This window comes from Aquarana catesbeiana, linkage group LG08, assembly GCF_042186555.1.
Source record: "Aquarana catesbeiana isolate 2022-GZ linkage group LG08, ASM4218655v1, whole genome shotgun sequence".
Taxonomy (NCBI): Eukaryota; Metazoa; Chordata; class Amphibia; order Anura; family Ranidae; genus Aquarana; species Aquarana catesbeiana.
This window is the reverse complement of record NC_133331.1, coordinates 308,800,338-308,817,263: the sequence shown is the minus strand read 5'-3', so window position 1 is coordinate 308,817,263 and position 16,926 is coordinate 308,800,338. Positions and strand designations below refer to the sequence as shown.

Sequence of the window (16,926 nt, the reverse complement as noted above, 5' to 3'; positions counted from 1 at the left end):
GGTAATAATGAAGAAAGGTCATTTAGCGGGATGGGAACTAGCTCCTTCATAGTGAACCGTCTAGTTCCCATCCTTATACATGGCCTGACCACTAGGGGGCAAAAAAGGATATTCTGTGGGATAGGAACTAGCCAGTTCACATTGAGCAAGCTGGTTCCCATGATCTTGCATTGTGCATTTATGTGTCTGTAAGACTCCCATTTGTTCCTCTGTAATTAACCACTGGCTGACTGCCCCGTGTACATATACTGCGGGGCAGCGGCTCTCCTGCGCGAAATCATGTACAGGTACGTGATTTCACTCTTCTGGGTCTGGGGCATGCTGCCGGCAACCCACTCTCGCTGTGATTGGGCACCGTGGGAGCCAATCAGCGGACCCGATGTCCACTGGCACCCAGCGCTCGGAGAGGCAGATCGGCCGTCTGCCTATGTAAACAAGGCAGATCGCCATTCTGCTAGTAGGGAAAATAGAGATCCTGTGTTTCTGCTAAGCAGGGTGTTGTGAATTCATGAAGAAATATATTTTATATTTACTGGCAGAAACATGAGAGATGCTTAGGCCTCAAAAAGTAGATGAACTGTGATGTTGCAATAATTGAACTGTTCCCCTCTTGGAACCATTTAATGCAAAATAGGTGAACTCATATACTTGACAAAGCTTAATGCATCAACCATCTCTTAAAGTTTTACAAGCATATTTTGAGACAGAAACTCAATGGAACAATGGCTGCTCTCGTCACAAAACAAGGAGATATTTACATGGTATTAGTGAATAAACAAAAAAAATAGGAGACAAGGTTATACAGACTATTCTCACATAGAAATAACCTCACCTGGCCTAAACCCATTGTGTTCAAGTGAGGGACTGTTTAAATAGCTAACACCTTGGCTAACAAAACCCATTGTGTGAATTTTTAGGAATGGTTTAGACAAACAAGTCATCTCTAAACATCCAGTGGGAATGTTCAACGTCCATCTCAACACGTTAGAAAGAATTGAATCTTGTGCCAGTCAAAAATATTTTAAAAAGTACCTATATGGGTTATAAGTCATTTCAAACTATATATGATATTGTGGGTCACAAAGATGATCATAATTTTAGCATCTGCAAGACCCAACAACTGTGGTATAAAAAATATATATGAAAGTGTGATTTTATAAGTAGAAGTGTTTTAAGAAACTATTTAGTATTAGGAAAAACATATAATTATGATTATAACTATATAAGACTGTAGCCTATGCTTAGATAAACAAATATTCATTGGAGATACCAGAATTATACAGGTATCCATATAGATAATCATTTTTAGGTAGTATTGATTAATATATATAACAACGTGTGTATTTCATAGATAGACCAGTTTTTATAGAGATAAATTTATAGATATATATAAAAACCAGTTATGTAAAAATGATTAATCAAGATTGTACTGAGTGTATTTTATATTAGACCGATTACCAGAATATTTAAAGGTATATACTCTTATCACCATTATACACCATTATTATGAAAATAGAACGTATTAACTTAAAAAGATAGACTCAAAACACATGTGAGACACCTGGTGGTTGAAGGTGGTATTATTTGAGCTCACTAAATTTACGAGAAAGGTAAATGATTACGTTTATAACCAATAGAAAGAAGCCACGTCCTTTTGGGCAGAGCCATTATAATTTTTATGGTCTTATTATCTGAAATGGTATTTAGAGGCAAGTAAGATGCCAGAGAAGGGAGAAAGGAGGAGAAAGAGAAAAGATGGAGAGGAAGTGAGCTCAGGGGGAGAGCTCAGGGATCCATCCTGAGGGGGGACACTGGGAGATACACACACTCCCAGACTGACACTCATGCACCATGCATGAATACATTTTTTTACATTCATGAAGATTCCTCAACACCTAATACTTAGAACTCGGAGGTCACAAGAAGTAAATCCTCTTTAAGAGTATCCATTTTGAAACTACGGCAGCCATCTTAACTCTGGTAACCAGCCAATAGGAACAGTAGCCATCCTGGAATGGGTAATTATGTCATGTTGATTTTATCTTGTATGTTTTCTCAAATATTGAAATGTTCTCTCAAATATTGATGTATTGAATATTATACTCTTGATAATCATTCTTCCGTGACCGTGTCAGGAGGGACCTCACGGACGAGGACAAGGCGGAACGTAGTGGAGCACCAGCGCCAGCTAAGAGACCACACGTCTACCACACCAATCTTCTCTTCTTACAGCAAAATATGCTGAGCCATACCAGACCGTAAGTTTTTTTTTTTTTCCATATATTTGCCTATGTACATTGCTTTTCAGGCAGTATGTTCCATGGCTATTGTAACCACTTTCCGAACGCCACATGTACATATACGTTGGCAGAATGGCACGGCTGCACAAATGGGCGTACCTGTACGTCCCTTTTAAGTTGCCGCCTGGCGGCGCGCTTTCCCATTGCGAGGTCCATGAGTCCGACCGCGGGTCCTGCGGACTCAATGTCCGCGGGCACACCGGCGATCGTCTCAGGGAGAGGAAGAGGTTAACCCATTCAATGCCAGTGTCATTTTTACAGTAATCATTGCAATTTTAATCGCACTGATCGCTGTAAAAATGACAATTTTCCCAAAAATGTGTCAAAATTGTCCAATGTGTCCGCCATATTGTCGCAGTCAGGCTAAAAATCGCTGATCGCCCCCATTACTAATAAAATAAAAATTAGTAAGAAAAATGCCATAAAACTCTCCCCTATTTCATAGACGCTATAACTTTTGCCAAAAAAACTTTATTAACTGAAATCTGTAGAAGAATATTGGCCTAAACCAAAAAAAAATTTTAGATTTATTTATTTTTTGGGGGATATTTATTACTTAAAAAATTAAAATTCAAAATGTTTTAAAAAAAATTAACACTCTTTTTTATAGCTCCGAAAAAAAACCCCAAAAAAACGCAGAGGTGATCAAATACCACCTAAAAAAAGGTCTGTTTGAGGGGAAAAAAAGGACGTAAATTTTTTGGGAAGCCACGTTGCACGACCACCATTGTTAAAGCGACACTGTGACAAATCGCAAAAAGTGCTCAGGTCTTTGGCCAGCTAAATGGTCCGGGCTGAAGTAGTTACGTTTATACATTTTGTATTGTCTGCAGGACAACTTCTAACATTAGACAGAAAGAGGTGGATGCAGAAGAGGCAGAGGTTCAGAGACCAAGCAGTCCCATGACGAGCACTGGATCTCCATGTTCAATAAGCGAGGGAGGTGTTGAGTGCACAGATGAGGTAACTGCTTAGGTCTGCCTGTCTATCTCATTGTCTGTCTGTCCATGTACATGTCAATGTAAACATTTTTGTTTTGTTTTGCAGGAATCCAGGGCTTTGGAATCAGTGTCTCCTGCCAGTCAGCAAGGTGGAGAGCAGCGCAGTCATGGCGGTGTTCGTGGGCGTGGACGTCAGACGAGGGGCGGGTTCAATCCGGAGGCTGATGACAGAGTGCTAGCACTGCTGCAGGAAGTGCGGCAGGAGAGGCGCAGTATGGATGCCTTTTTAGACACCAACAACCCACGCGCCTGCTTCTGCCGCAGCCTTTACCACATCCTGGAGGACATTGGGGGAGACCAAGAGAAGCTTTGTATGGATCGCATGTACGGTATTGCAATGCAATACCGACATGCAAAATTAAGTGGCGGGCCACCTCCATGCGATCCATATAATGTTTCTCATGATCCCCCAATGGCCCCTGGGACCTCAGCAGTGCTAGCACCCCCCTCTCACTATCAGCCCCCTCCTCAACGCCAACCACCACCTATCCCGTCCCAGACCTCGTTCTATACCCCGCACTCCTATTCTGAATTTCCACCTTCCACTTCCCATTTTCAGCCCTCATACCCTGTACCCCGCTACCAGCAGGATTTTGGGAGTGATCGCCAGGCCCAAGCATTACCCCGTCCCCAATCCCCGCATCCCTAAAGCGATCAAGCATCCACCACCACCTATCACCAGTTGTGATCCCAATCCTTTAATAAATATGTTTTTTGCTTGAAATACCAGTTGTGATCCCAATCCTTTAATAAATTTGTTTTTTGCTTGAAATACCAGTTGTAATCCCAATCCTTTAATAAATATGTTTTTTGCTTGAAAATAAAATGTGTTCAATTTGTCTTTTATATGATGCACAACAGCACTCCTTTGCACTCTGCTTGCCCTGAAGGCAGAGTGCAAAGGACTCTATCATTCTCTGTCTTTGGACAAACGTAAGCTAGCTCTTTTTTGGGCTTAGCCTAGGCTTACCCCGAAGGCAGAGTCAAATTGACTTGTTGAACAATCGTTGATAAAAGGACATAAAAATAACAAACTTCAATTTTGAAATGCTTTATTTAAAAAAAACACAAGAAAGCAAAGGTAGATGTATTCCAAATATTTTTTTAGACATAATCATTCTGCCATGATACCTCTTCATCAGGGGATTCAAAAAATTCTGCAAATTGGTTTTGAATGCTCATGACATGTGCAGTTGAACGCAAGTCCATAAATTGAACCCTCTGAAGTTGGTTAATGGGCTCCTGTTCAACATTATTTCTGTCACTGTCCCGCAGAAAATTGTGCAGAATGCAGCATGCCAGGACGACTTTAATGGCGTTGTCAACATCCAATTGCATATTTGTCAGCAAAACTCGCCATTTGGCCGTGCACACCCACGAATGCACATTCAACAACACGGCGTGCACGGCTGAGCCGATAATTGTAGATTTTTTGTCGTCGGCTGAGACCATTACCACTGTATGGCCTCATAAGATTTTCAGCCAGTCCAAAGGCCTCATCTGCCACCATGACTAATGGCAAGCTGGGTTCTTCAGTGCAGGGTAGAGGCCTGCTTTCAGGAATATTGAGTCGTCCCTCATGTAGACGACGTCTGAAGGCCGACTCGCGGAATATGCGCGTCACCTTGGCTTCCATATGCTCCCACATCAACAAAAAGAAATTTAAGGTGTGCATCGGACAATGCCAGGAGGACCACCGAAAAATATTTTTTATAATTAAAATATGACGATCCAGAGTGGGGAGGCTTCTTGACCCTGATGTGTTTCCCATCAAGGGCTCCTATACAATTTGGGAACTGAGTTTTTTCCCAGAAAGTGTCCACAACTGATTCCCAGATGTCTTCTGTTGGCTCTGGCATTACAATGTTATGCAATTCCTCCCATATTGCCACACATGTTTCCTTTATTATTTTTGACACCGTTGAGAGGCCAAGGAGGAAGTAATGATGCAAGGAAGCATAACTTTGTCCCGTGGCAAAGAACCTAAGATAACATAATAAATTTAGTTATTGAAAGAGAAAAAGCATAAACATAAGTCCTAACCCTACCCTTAAACCTAACCTTATCTCCTAACCCTAACCCTATCTCCTAACCCTATCTCCTAACCCTAACCCTATCTCCTAACCCTATCTCCTAACCCTATCTCCTAACCCTAACCCTGACCCTATTCACTAACCATAACCCATATGTGTATTAACTTACCTGAGTTTCATTAGCATCCGTTCCTCCGGTGACACAGAGCTACGCATCACAGTGTCCATCCTTGTGAGCCTTGGCCTGAGCCTCTCCAACAGGTCATCAAAGAGCGGCACTGACATCCTTGTAAAGTTAAGGAATTTTGTCGGATATGAGCGCAGTTGGGAATAAATATTGCCAAAGTACCCCGTAGAAAATCGATTGGATGCACCAAAAATTGACGTCTGCTGCTTCTCTCCTCCTCCTGTCTCATTCTTCGCAGCCTCCACAAAACAATCAGAAGGATTGCCTCATCGATCTTCTGGATGACAGGATCCATATTTCTCAGAAAAATACACAAAACTCAAACAGACTCTGAAACACTCTCTCCTCTCTCTCTCTCCTACCAAAATGGCACCGACACATGCTCATTAACATATTTTCTTTGGTTTCTGTGGCATTGTGGGAAATTTGGGAGTGTATATAGCTGAGAGATGTGTTTTTCATTAAAAAACGCTACTTAGCGCTAACGCTAAAAAACGCGCAAAAACGCTAATGCAAAACGTGGTAATAATCGAGTTTTTAACGCTGGTTTTTCCAGGCGTCGAAGCTAGCTTTACAGCTCGTTTTTTAAAACGTCCATGTGCATGAGGACTAAAGATTCAAATCTTTCATTATATTTTTCTTTTTGCATAGTTGCCACATTTATTGACAAAACAAACATCTAATTTATTTCACATTTTTAACCACTTACTTACCTGCAGTATAGTAATGGTTGCACGTGTGAAATACAAACGTTCAGTTTAATTGTCAAGTTAATTGTCAAGTTCACAAGGTTATTGATTCTACCGAGAAGTTATCATTGTGGTATTATGTCAAAGGGACGGTACGCCCATTTTTGCAAGTGTTTTTATTGATTTTCAAGACGTTCATGTAACGCAATCGGTATCTTAATTTCATGTGATTATCTGTTTTTGTCAACCAATAAATAACTGTTTCGTATGCTCACACGTCTCCGTGAATAAGTTTCACATGCACAGACTGTGTCATATAGATTGATTTTGTATCTTAAAAATACCCTCGTTAAAAATTACTCAATAATAATTATTGTGCGGGAAACCTGTCCTTAAAAAGGCACAACTTATTATTACTTATTATTCACGACAAGGAATACGGATCTCTGTCTTCCCACAGTGCAACCATCCCCCACACAGTTATAAAGCACCCCCTAGGGACATGTGTAACCCTTTTATCACCCCTGATGTTAACCCCTTCCCTGCCAATGTCATTAGTACAGTGACAGTGCATATTTTTTAGCACTGTATTGGTGTCACTGGTCCCCAAAAAAGTGTCACTTAAGGCCCGTACACACGATCAGACTTTTTGACAACAAACATGCAAATTAGCTGTTTTGGAGCAACATCCGACCGTGTGTATGCTCCATCGGACAAACTTTTTCTGTTTTCATCAGACTTTTGTTGGCTGTGCGAACGCACAAACTTTCTGGCAACAAAAGTCCGATGGAGCAAAGTCTGGTTGTGTGTCCACAAAACCATCGGACTTTTGTACAAACTACAGTACGCAGCCGCGAGAATGTTTTCAGCACGATCCCATCGCGCTGGTTCTCGGCGACATCTCGCGCTGGCTGCAATAGGAAAAACACATTTTCCTATTGCTGCCCCTCTGTGAGCATTCCAGGCCCTTAAGTCTGGTATGGATTTTAAGGGGAACCCCCTACGCCGAAAAAACGACGTGGGGGTCACCCCAAAATCCATACCAGACCCTTACCCGAGCACGCAGCCCGGCCGGTCCCTGCCCCCTTATGACTTCACAGTCCCGGGGCATGTTAGGACTGTGACTTCACAAGGGGGCGGGGTCATCGGATGACATCACCCGGTGACCACATCCCATGCATATATCAGTCATTGCGAGGTGCTCACACAGCATTACAGCGGGAGAGAGCATCGTGTCAACATTGGAAGAAGAGAAGAGGGGAGAAGACGACGAAGAAGACCAGGCCACCGCTAGCAAGAGAGCGGCAAAAGAGGAGAAGATAGCAGAGGGGCCCAGGAGAAGAACTGGACACCAGGAGAAGAGGCCGGAGAGAGCGGAGAAGAACCGGACATCAGGAGAAGAGGCCAGAGAGACCCCCGAAGTCTGAAGAAGACCCTGGAGCTGCCTAATAAATTACTTTAAAAACCTGTGTAGTGTGTTTTTTTATTGACACTTTTTTCCCTAGGTGAATGGGTAGGAGTACAATGTACCCCATACTCATTCACATAGAGTGGGGGGCCGGGATCTGGGGGCCCCCTTATTAAAGGGGGCTCCTGGATTTCGATAAGCCGCCCACCCGCAGACCCCGACAACCAACGGCCAGGGTTGTCGGGAAGAGGCCCTTGTCCTCATCAACATGGGGACAAGGTGCTTTGGGGTGGGAGGGCCGCAGGGCGCCCCCCTACCCAAAGCACCCACCCCCCATGTTGAGGGCATGCAGCCTGGTACGGTCCGAAAGGGGGGGGGGCGCTCGGTGGTCCCCACCCCCTTTCCTGACCGGCCAGGCTGCGTGCTCGGATAAGGGTTTGGTATGGATTTCGGTGGGGACCCCCACGCCGTTTTCTCAGTGTAGGGGGTTCCCCTTAAAATCCATACCAGACCTAAGGGCCTGGTATGCCCCTGGAGGGGAACCCATGCCGGTTTTTTATTTAAAATTTGGCGTGGAGTTCCCCCTTATGATTCATACCAAACACAGTGCCTGGTATTGGCAGGGATCCAAGTCAGATCCCGCACCAGTGTGAACCCAGGTCGCAAGGTGTCAATCTCACCGATAAAAGCGGCGAGATTGACACAATACAGAAGTTGACCAAAGGGTGGTGGTAAAAAGCTGAAAAACCACGTGATTTGGTGAAAGTTGGCTGAAAAAGTTCTGCCGTGTGTATGCAATACAGACTTATGGCCAACGCCCTTTGTACAAAAATCCACGGGAAAGTTTGTACAAAGTCCTATCGTGTGTATGAGGCTTTAGTGTGTGATTTGTCCGCCATAATGTCTCAGTCCCGCTATAAGTCGCTGATCGCCGCTATTACTAGTAAAAAAAAAAAAAAAAAGTTAAACAATGCCATAGTTTGTAAGACGCTATAATTTTTGTGCAAACTAATCAATAAACGCTTAATGGGACTTTTTTGTACCAAAAACATGTAGCAGAAATTGACATAAATTGATGAAAAAAATTTGTTTTTTTTTTCTATTTTTTTAATAGATATGTTTTATAGCAGAAAGTAAGAAATTGTTATTTTTTTTCAAAATTTTTGATTTCTAGTACATAAAATAAAAACCTCAGGAGGTGATCAAATACCACCAAAAGAAAGCTATATTTGTGTTCACAGGCTTTGGATGGACAGTTGGATAAATGGCTCTATATTTAGAATGTATCTGGTCTACAGTATCTCACAAAAGTGAGTACACCCTTCACATTTTTGTAAATATTTCATTAAATCTTTTCATGTGACAACACTGAAGAAATGACACTTTGCTACAATGTAAAGTAGTGAGTGTACAGCTTGTATAACAGTGTAAATTTGCTGTCCCCTCAAAATAACTCAACAGTGTCAATATTTTGTGTGGCCACCATTATTTTCCAGCACTGCCTTAACCCTCTTGGGCACGGAGTTCACCAGAGCTTCACAGGTTGCCACTGGAGTCCTCTTCCACTTCTCCATGACAACATCACGGAGCTGGTGGATGTTAGAGACCTTGCGCTCCTCCACCCTACGTTTGAGGATGCCCCACAGATGCTCAATAGGGCTTAGATCTGGAGACATGCTTGGCCAGTCCATCACCTTTACCCTCAGCTACTTTAGCAAGGCAGTGGTCATCTTGGAGGTGTGTTTGGGGTCGTTATCCATTTATGTTGAAATACTGCCCTGCGGCCCAGTCTCTGAACGAAGGGGATCATGCTTTGCTTCAGTATGTCACAGTACAGGGTTGCATTCATGGTTCCCTCAGTGAACTGTAGCTCCCCAGTGCAGGCTGCACCCATGCTGCCCCAGACCACAACACTCCCACCACCATGCTTGACTGTAGGCAAGACACACTTGTCTTTGTACTCCTCACCTGGTTGCCACCACACACGCTTGACACCATGTTAACCAAATAAGTTTATCTTGGTCTCATCAGGCCACACAATTTGGTTCCAGTAATCCATGTCCTTAGTCTGCTTGTCTTCAGCAAACTGTTTGCAGGCTTTCTTGTGCATCATCTTTAGAAGAGGCTTCCTTCTGGGACAACAGCTGGGCAGACCAATTTGATGCAGTGTGCGGCATATGGTCTGAGCACTGACAGGCTGACCCCCCACCCCTTCAGCCCCTGCAGCAATGCTGGCAGCACTCATACGTCTATTTGCCAAAGACAACCTATGGATATGACGCTGAGCACATGCACTCAACTTCTTTGGTCGACCATGGCGAGGCCTGTTTTGACTGGAACCTGTCCTGTTAAACCACTGTATGGTCTTGGCCACCGTGCTGCAGCTCAGTTTCAGGGTCTTGGCAATCTTCTTATAGCCCAGGCCATCTTTATGTAGAGCAACAATTCTTTTTTTTTCAGATCCTCAGAGAGTTCTTTGCCATGAGGTGCCATGTTGAACTTCCAGTGACCAGTATGGGAGAGTGAGAGTGATAACACCAAATTCAACACACCTGCTCTCCATTCACACCTGAGGCCTTGTAACACTAATGAGTCACATGACACCGAGGAGGGAAAATGGCTAATTGGACCCAATTTTTCACTTAGGGGGGCGTACTCACTTTTGTTGCCAGCGGTTAAGACATTAATGGCTGTGTGTTGAGTTATTTTGAGGGGACAGCAAATTTACACTGTTATACAAGCTGAACACTCACTACTTTACATTGTAGTAACATTTGTGAGAAACTGTATAAACCAGATATTCTTGTCAATTCCATTTGTGTAGAGACTAATGTGACCAGCACAGTGTTCTCTGTACAGCACTGTGGTATAGGTTAGAGGTATATAAATGTATAATAATAATAGTGTGTGACTGTGCTGAGGTCTGAGATGAATCTCTGTGGAGAGCTGAATCTGCCCGGTGACTTTTATCCCAACTTGTGATTGGTTCCTGTGGAGGGAATGCAGCCAGAGGCAGTGCAGCGCTGTAAGGATAGTCTGCGTTGAGAGTAGAATCCGCCTGGTGACTTTGATCCTGCCCTGTGATTGGTTGGTGTGGAGGCAGTGCAGCCAATGACAGTGGAGGAGGTGTGAAGCGGGAACTCTGAGGTGATGGCTGTGAGGTGTCCGGCTCTCCTATGACTGAATTCTCCATTTTGTTTTACATTGGTGACAGAAGTGACGGTGGAATGGGTTCTGTTTTCTGTCACAGGAAATGTGGTAAAGGTAAAATAATATCAGAGACACATTTTTATATCCCTCTATATGTATATGTAGTGTCTGCTGGAGATAAAAGACGTCACAATGACTATGGAGGAAGAGGATGGGCATGATGGGGGTGGTTACTGCTCATGCTACCAATTTATATTGCATTTAATATCTTCTACCTCCAGTGCTGCAAGTTCCATCACCAGGCATGAATGTACTAGGAAAGAACATGCAGCTGTAGCGGGTGCCCCACGGCCCCACATTTCCTGCTGGCCCCCACCGGGATTGACACCGGCTCAGGAGACACAGCCTGTCAGCAACTTTGGGGTAATTCTCCCCCTCCCTCTCCTCCGCACTCTGCAGTGTGCGAGCGGCGCTCGCAGGCGACACAGATGCCCGATCCTCTCTCCCCTGCTTCCTCATTGGCAGGGGGAGGAAACTAATGGGACTTCACCACAGAGGAGCAAAGAATTGTGGGACATGTAGTCCCCAGCACAGGCCCACAGCTTTCCCTGGTTTAAGAACTACAAAGCCCAGCATGCCCTGGAGGCAAAGAAGAGAAAAAGTCCAAGAGGCTGCCTGGGAGCTAGGCAGACACCACAAGGCAAGTGAGAAGACCAGACGCAGGGACGAGGTGCTGCCTTCCTGGTTAGGTGTGCCATTCCTCCCACTGATCCATGGCCAGTCAGGGACATCCTGCCTGAGAGGAGGATCAAAGTTGCATTGCCAGTCACACCTGTACAGACGGCATGAAACGTTCCAGTTGTGAAGTAGCCAGTCAGGCTACCTGAAGGGTCTGCCTGCCAGGACATCTCCTTTGGGCCTTGGTTGCAGGATTGGTGAGTGGGAACTTGCACATCTTACAGAGACAACGTTGCCTATTTTTGCCAGGCAGTAAAAGTGTTCTTTCTGCTTCGGGAGTTCCACAGTACACTTTGCATCACTCCTGTCAAACAGGACATCTAAGTGCACCAACTACTTTGGCTAGCTGAAGATTCAAGGCCTTCTTCTTCCAAGGGACGGAAGTTACTGGGGCCATACGGGCACACATATCCAGGGCTCAGAATATGTAGTTTATAAGGGGGGTAATCTGAACTTGGGGGTCAGGGCTCATTTACACTTGCTTCGGCTTCAACACACATTAAAGCTCCAACCACTTCAACATGCTTTTATGATGTATTTTTGATGCTTTGGTGGTGCTTTGGTGAAGCTCCGGTGGTGCTTTGCTTTGATGACGCTTTGGTGGTGCTTTGATGACGCTCACACGCGCTGCCAAGCTGCATGCTAGGATAAGGGTCTGGTATGGATTTTGGGGGGGGACACCACGTTCTTTTTTTTGTTTACCAATATTTATTTATTTTTTTGTGATTTAGCTGTCAGTGGGGCATTTAAGCCATTTTTTTCTTGTGTGACGTCTCTGGTGTTTCACACGGTTTCCCTTCAGAGTGAAGGATTTTCTGTGCTGTAATGCTCACCGATATGACTAAGGCTACTTTCACACTGGAGCGTTGGGGGTGTCAGCGGTAAAGCGCCGCCATTTTTAGTGACGCGCTTACCGTCGTTTTGGCAGGTCTTTTCGGCCGCTAGCGGGGTACTTTTAACCCCCGCTAACGGCTGAAAAAGGGTTAAGTGCGTCCGCAAAGCAGGGCAGAGGCGCTGTATACACCGCTCCTATAGCACCTCAAAGATGCGGCTTGCGGGACTTTTTTTGGCGTCCTGCCAGCGCACCGCTCCAGTCTGGAAGCACTCGAACTTTCACACTGGAGTGAGAGGAGAGGCTCTTTACAGGCGCTATGCAGGGGATATTTTTAGCGCTATAGTGCCTGTAAAGCGCCTCAGTGTGAAAGCAGCCTTAAAGAGAAGACAGGGAAGTACACAATCTAATGCATAGAAAACTTTATTGAGATATAAACACATTCATAAAGAAAATTGCAATCACATGTGGCAATAAGAGGATATATCTTGTACCCAACCTTATGAGCAGAGGGGGAAGGACAGTGACAGGCTGGAGAAATGAGGAGGACTCACTCCCGCACTTAGAGCATAGCGTGACTTCTCTGGTGTTTCAGAAGTTGTCCTTTCCGTGTGAAAGATTTCCCGCACTTTGAACATGAAAATGAACGCTCACCTGTGTAAAGTATCTGGTGTCTAATAAGGTCTTCTTTACAAACATAAGATTTCCCACACTCTGAACATGAATAGGGACAGTCACCTGTGTGACTTCTCTGGTTTTTCACAAGGTTTCCTTTCAGAGTGAAATGTTTTTCCACACTCTACACATAAGTCACACAGGGGAGCATCCTTATTTATCTGGTGTCTAACAGGACCTCCTATCTGAGTGAAAGATTTCCCGCACTCTGAACATGAATAAGGGCACTCAGCTGTGTGAATTTTCTGGTGTCTAACAAGGGCTCCTTGAAGAATGAAAGATTTCCCGCACTCTGAACATGAATAACTACGCTCATCCATGTGACTTATTTGGTGTTCAACAAGGGCCCCTTTATTAGTGAAAGATTTCCCGCACTCTAAACATGAATAAGGGGGCTCATCCGTGTGAATTCTCTGGTGTTGAACAAGGCCCCCTTTTTGAGTGAAAGATTTCCCGCACTCTAAACATGAATATGGACGCTCACCCGTGTGAATTCTCTGGTGTTCAACAAGGGCCCCTTTTTGAATGAAGGATTTCCCGCACTCTAAACATGGATAAGAGCGCTCATCTGTGTGAATTTTCTGGTGTATACCAACGGCTACTTCGTGAGTGAAAGATTTCCCGCACTCTAAACACGTATAAGGGCGCTCACCCGTGTGAATTCTCTGGTGTCTAGCAAGGTCTCCTTTGAAAGAAAAAGATTTCCCGCACTCTGTACATGAATAGGGACGCTCGCCTGTGTGAATTTTATGATGTTCAACAAGGGCCCTTTTTTGAGTGAAACATTTTCCGCACTCTGAACATAAGTAAGGACGCTCACCCGTGTGAATTCTCTGGTGTACAAGTAGTATACCTTTCTCAGTGAAATATTTCCCGCACTCTGAACAGGAATAAGGACGATCAGCCGTGTGAGTTCTTTGGTGTTTAACAAGGATCCCTTTCTGATTGAAAGATTTCCCGCACTCTAAACATGAATAAGGACGCTCACCCGTGTGAATTCTCTGGTGTACAAGTAGTATACTTTTATCAGTGAAATATTTCCCGCACTCTGAACAGGAATAAGGACGATCAGCTGTGTGAGTTCTCTGGTGTTTAACAAGGATCCCTTTCTGATTGAAAGATTTCCCGCACTCTGAACATGAATAAGGGCGCTCACCCGTGTGAATTCTCTGGTGTCTAACAAAGGTTCCTTGATGAGTGAAAGATTTCCCGCACTCTGAACATGAATAAGGACACTCAGCCTTGTGAATTCTCTGGTGTTTAACAAGGTTTTGTTTGTGAGTGAAAGATTTCCCGCACTCTGTACATAAATAGGGACGCTCACCCGTGTGAATTCTCTGGTGTTTAACAAGGTCTCCTTTAGAATTAAATGATTTCCCGCACTCTGTACATGAATAGGGACGTTCACCTGTGTGAGTTCTCTGGTGTTCAACAAGTGCTCCTTTCCGCGTGAAAGATTTCCCGCACTCTGAACATGGGAATCGATTATGACCTCGGTGATCTCCTTCATGGGGTGAGGAAGATTCCTCGGGATTAGAAAGATCTGTTGATCGATCTGCAGTGTGAGATCTTACATGGATATTTACAATCATAGTATGTGATTGATGAGAAGATTCCCCCTGATCAGAGGGATCCATTGATGTCTCCGGACAGGAAGGTCTGTGATGTATATTTTGTGTATTTGGATTTCCTCCTGGAGGATCCTGTGTGATGACATTATCTTCTGACTTACAATCAGCAGATAATAGAAGATGTCTCTCCGAGGAATTCCTGACATCACATCCATCTGATGGAAAGAAATGGAAAAAAAAAAAAAAGGTAAAATATTTCAGTAGTTCACAAATAACTTGAGTTTTAGCTCCATCTCCGTACGAGTGGAATAAGTGGAAAATTCCGATCTATAATCTAAGCTCCTGTTCTCCCTCCAAAATTAATCAGAAAAGTGTTCATATTGGAGTCTGTATACAATTTGCAAATTCTTTAACCACTTCCCACACCCAATATAACAGAATGATGTGCGCAAAGTGGATAAGTTATCCTGACTGGGTGTCATATGACGTCCAGCGGGATAAGCCGTGATCACGCGCCCGCTGGAGATGGTTGGTGTGGTGTGTCAGTCTGACCCACCGCATCACCGATCTCAGTAAAGAGCTTCTTTACCATGGGATCAGCTGTGTCCAATCACAGCAGATCACAGTGTAAACAGGAGGAACACTGACAGACCTACTCCTACCAACAGAAACTCCATCAACGGTCACCACGGTTCCCTCTCAGGAATTTTCCGCTTCTCCTTCTTATCAAGCTTCACTTTATACCCTCAAAGGTTAACTGAATTGTACATTTCATTCCCCAGTTTCAGTGTCTGTTACTTACTTGTGTCGAAAGGTGGAGAAATTTCATCCTGTTCACTCTTCATAATCATCCCAACCTCCTCCATGGACGGCTGATCACCCTCCACATACATCTCTACTTCTTCCTCTTTAACCTCAGCTTTTATATTAATCCATTCTTCACCCTAAACCCCCAAAATAATAGAAAATATTTATTAACCACTTGACAACTGGGCACTTAAACCCCCCTCCTGCCCAGACCAATTTTCAGCTTTCAGCGCTCTCACACTTTGAATGACAATTACTCAGTCGTGTAATACTGTACCCAAATGAATTTTTTGTTCTTTTTTTCATACAAATAGAGCTTTCTTTTGGTGGTATTTGATCACCTCTGGGTGGGTTTTTTATTTTGTGCGCTATAAATGAAAAAAGACCAAACATTTAAAAAAAAAAATGCATTTTTCTTAGTTTCTGTGATAAACTTTTGCAAATTATTAATTTTTCTTCATAAATTTTGGCCACAATTTATACTGCTACATATCTTTAGTAAAAAATAACCCAAATTAGTGGATATTATTTGGTCTTTGTGAAAGTTAGAGAGTCTACAAGCTGTGGTGCAAATCATAAAAAATTGATCACACCTGATGTGCTGGTGGCCTATCTAATTTCTTGCGACCCGAACAAGTCAGGAAAGTACAAATACCCCCCAAATGACCCCTTTTTTGAAAGTAGACATTCCAAGGTATTTAGTAAGATGCATGGTGAGCTTTTTGATGTTGTCATTTTTTCCCACAATTCTTTGCAAAATGAAGATTTTTTTTTTCCCCCACAAAATTGTCATTGTAATAGGTTATTTCTCTCACATGGCATGTATATACCACAAATAACACCCCAAAATATATTCTGCTACTCCTCCTGAGTATTACGATACCACATGTGTGGGACTTTTTCACAGCCTAGCCACATAGAGGGGCCCAACATGCAGGGAGCACCATCAGGTGTTCTAGGAGCATAAATTACACATCTAACTTGTTGACTACCTATTACAGTTTTGAAGGCTCTGGAGCACCAGGACAATGACACGTGACACTGACGTGGCACTGATGACAGATGGCACTGATACGTGGCACTGATGATAGATGGCACCAATACGTGGCACTGACAGATGGCACTAATACATGGCACTGATGACACGTGATACTGATGACAGATGGCACTAATATGTGGCACTGACAGGTGGCACTGATGACAGGTGGCACTAATACGTGGCACTGATGACAGATGGCACTAATACGTGGCACTGATGACAGATGGCACTAATACGTGGCACTGATGACACGTGACACTGATGACAGATGGCACTAATATGTGCACTGATGACAGATGGCACTGATGACAGATGGCACTAATATGTGGCACTGATGACAGATGGCACTGATGACAGATGGCACTTATACGTGGCACTGGGGACAAATGGCAGTAGGGACAGATGGCATTGACGTCACTTTTTTTTCATGTTTTTTTTTTAACTCACCGCTGCAACGGTTAGCTCTCCCTCCTCACACGCTGTCTCTGTGTGAGGA

The 16,926-nt window shown here is 43.9% G+C and overlaps 2 protein-coding genes across 11 annotated transcripts in view; one reads left to right on the top strand and one right to left on the bottom strand.

Annotated features, from left to right (window-relative positions):
- The window catches only part of LOC141105048 (uncharacterized), a 239,500-nt gene that overhangs the window by 13,383 nt on the left and 209,191 nt on the right, over nt 1–16,926 (bottom strand). For 8 of the 10 annotated variants that reach the window (XM_073594850.1, XM_073594846.1, XM_073594844.1 and 5 more), the window contains 2 exons: nt 15,387–15,528; nt 12,746–14,799 (listed from right to left, as the gene is read on the bottom strand). In XM_073594850.1, coding sequence (XP_073450951.1) covers nt 13,073–14,799; nt 15,387–15,528 — 1,869 coding nt within the window. In that variant the 3' untranslated portion in view covers nt 12,746–13,072. Of the gene's footprint in view, nt 1–12,745; nt 14,800–15,386; nt 15,529–15,668; nt 15,686–16,926 lie in introns of those variants that run through there. The other 2 variants (XM_073594863.1, XM_073594860.1) reach the window with 2 other exon arrangements.
- Nucleotides 1,417–4,127, top strand: LOC141105150 (uncharacterized). The gene is made up of 4 exons (XM_073595037.1): nt 1,417–2,018; nt 2,136–2,258; nt 3,134–3,263; nt 3,348–4,127. Exons 2-4 carry the CDS (start codon nt 2,239–2,241, stop codon nt 3,948–3,950), a joined length of 753 nt encoding a protein of 250 aa, XP_073451138.1. The 5' UTR covers nt 1,417–2,018; nt 2,136–2,238; the 3' UTR covers nt 3,951–4,127.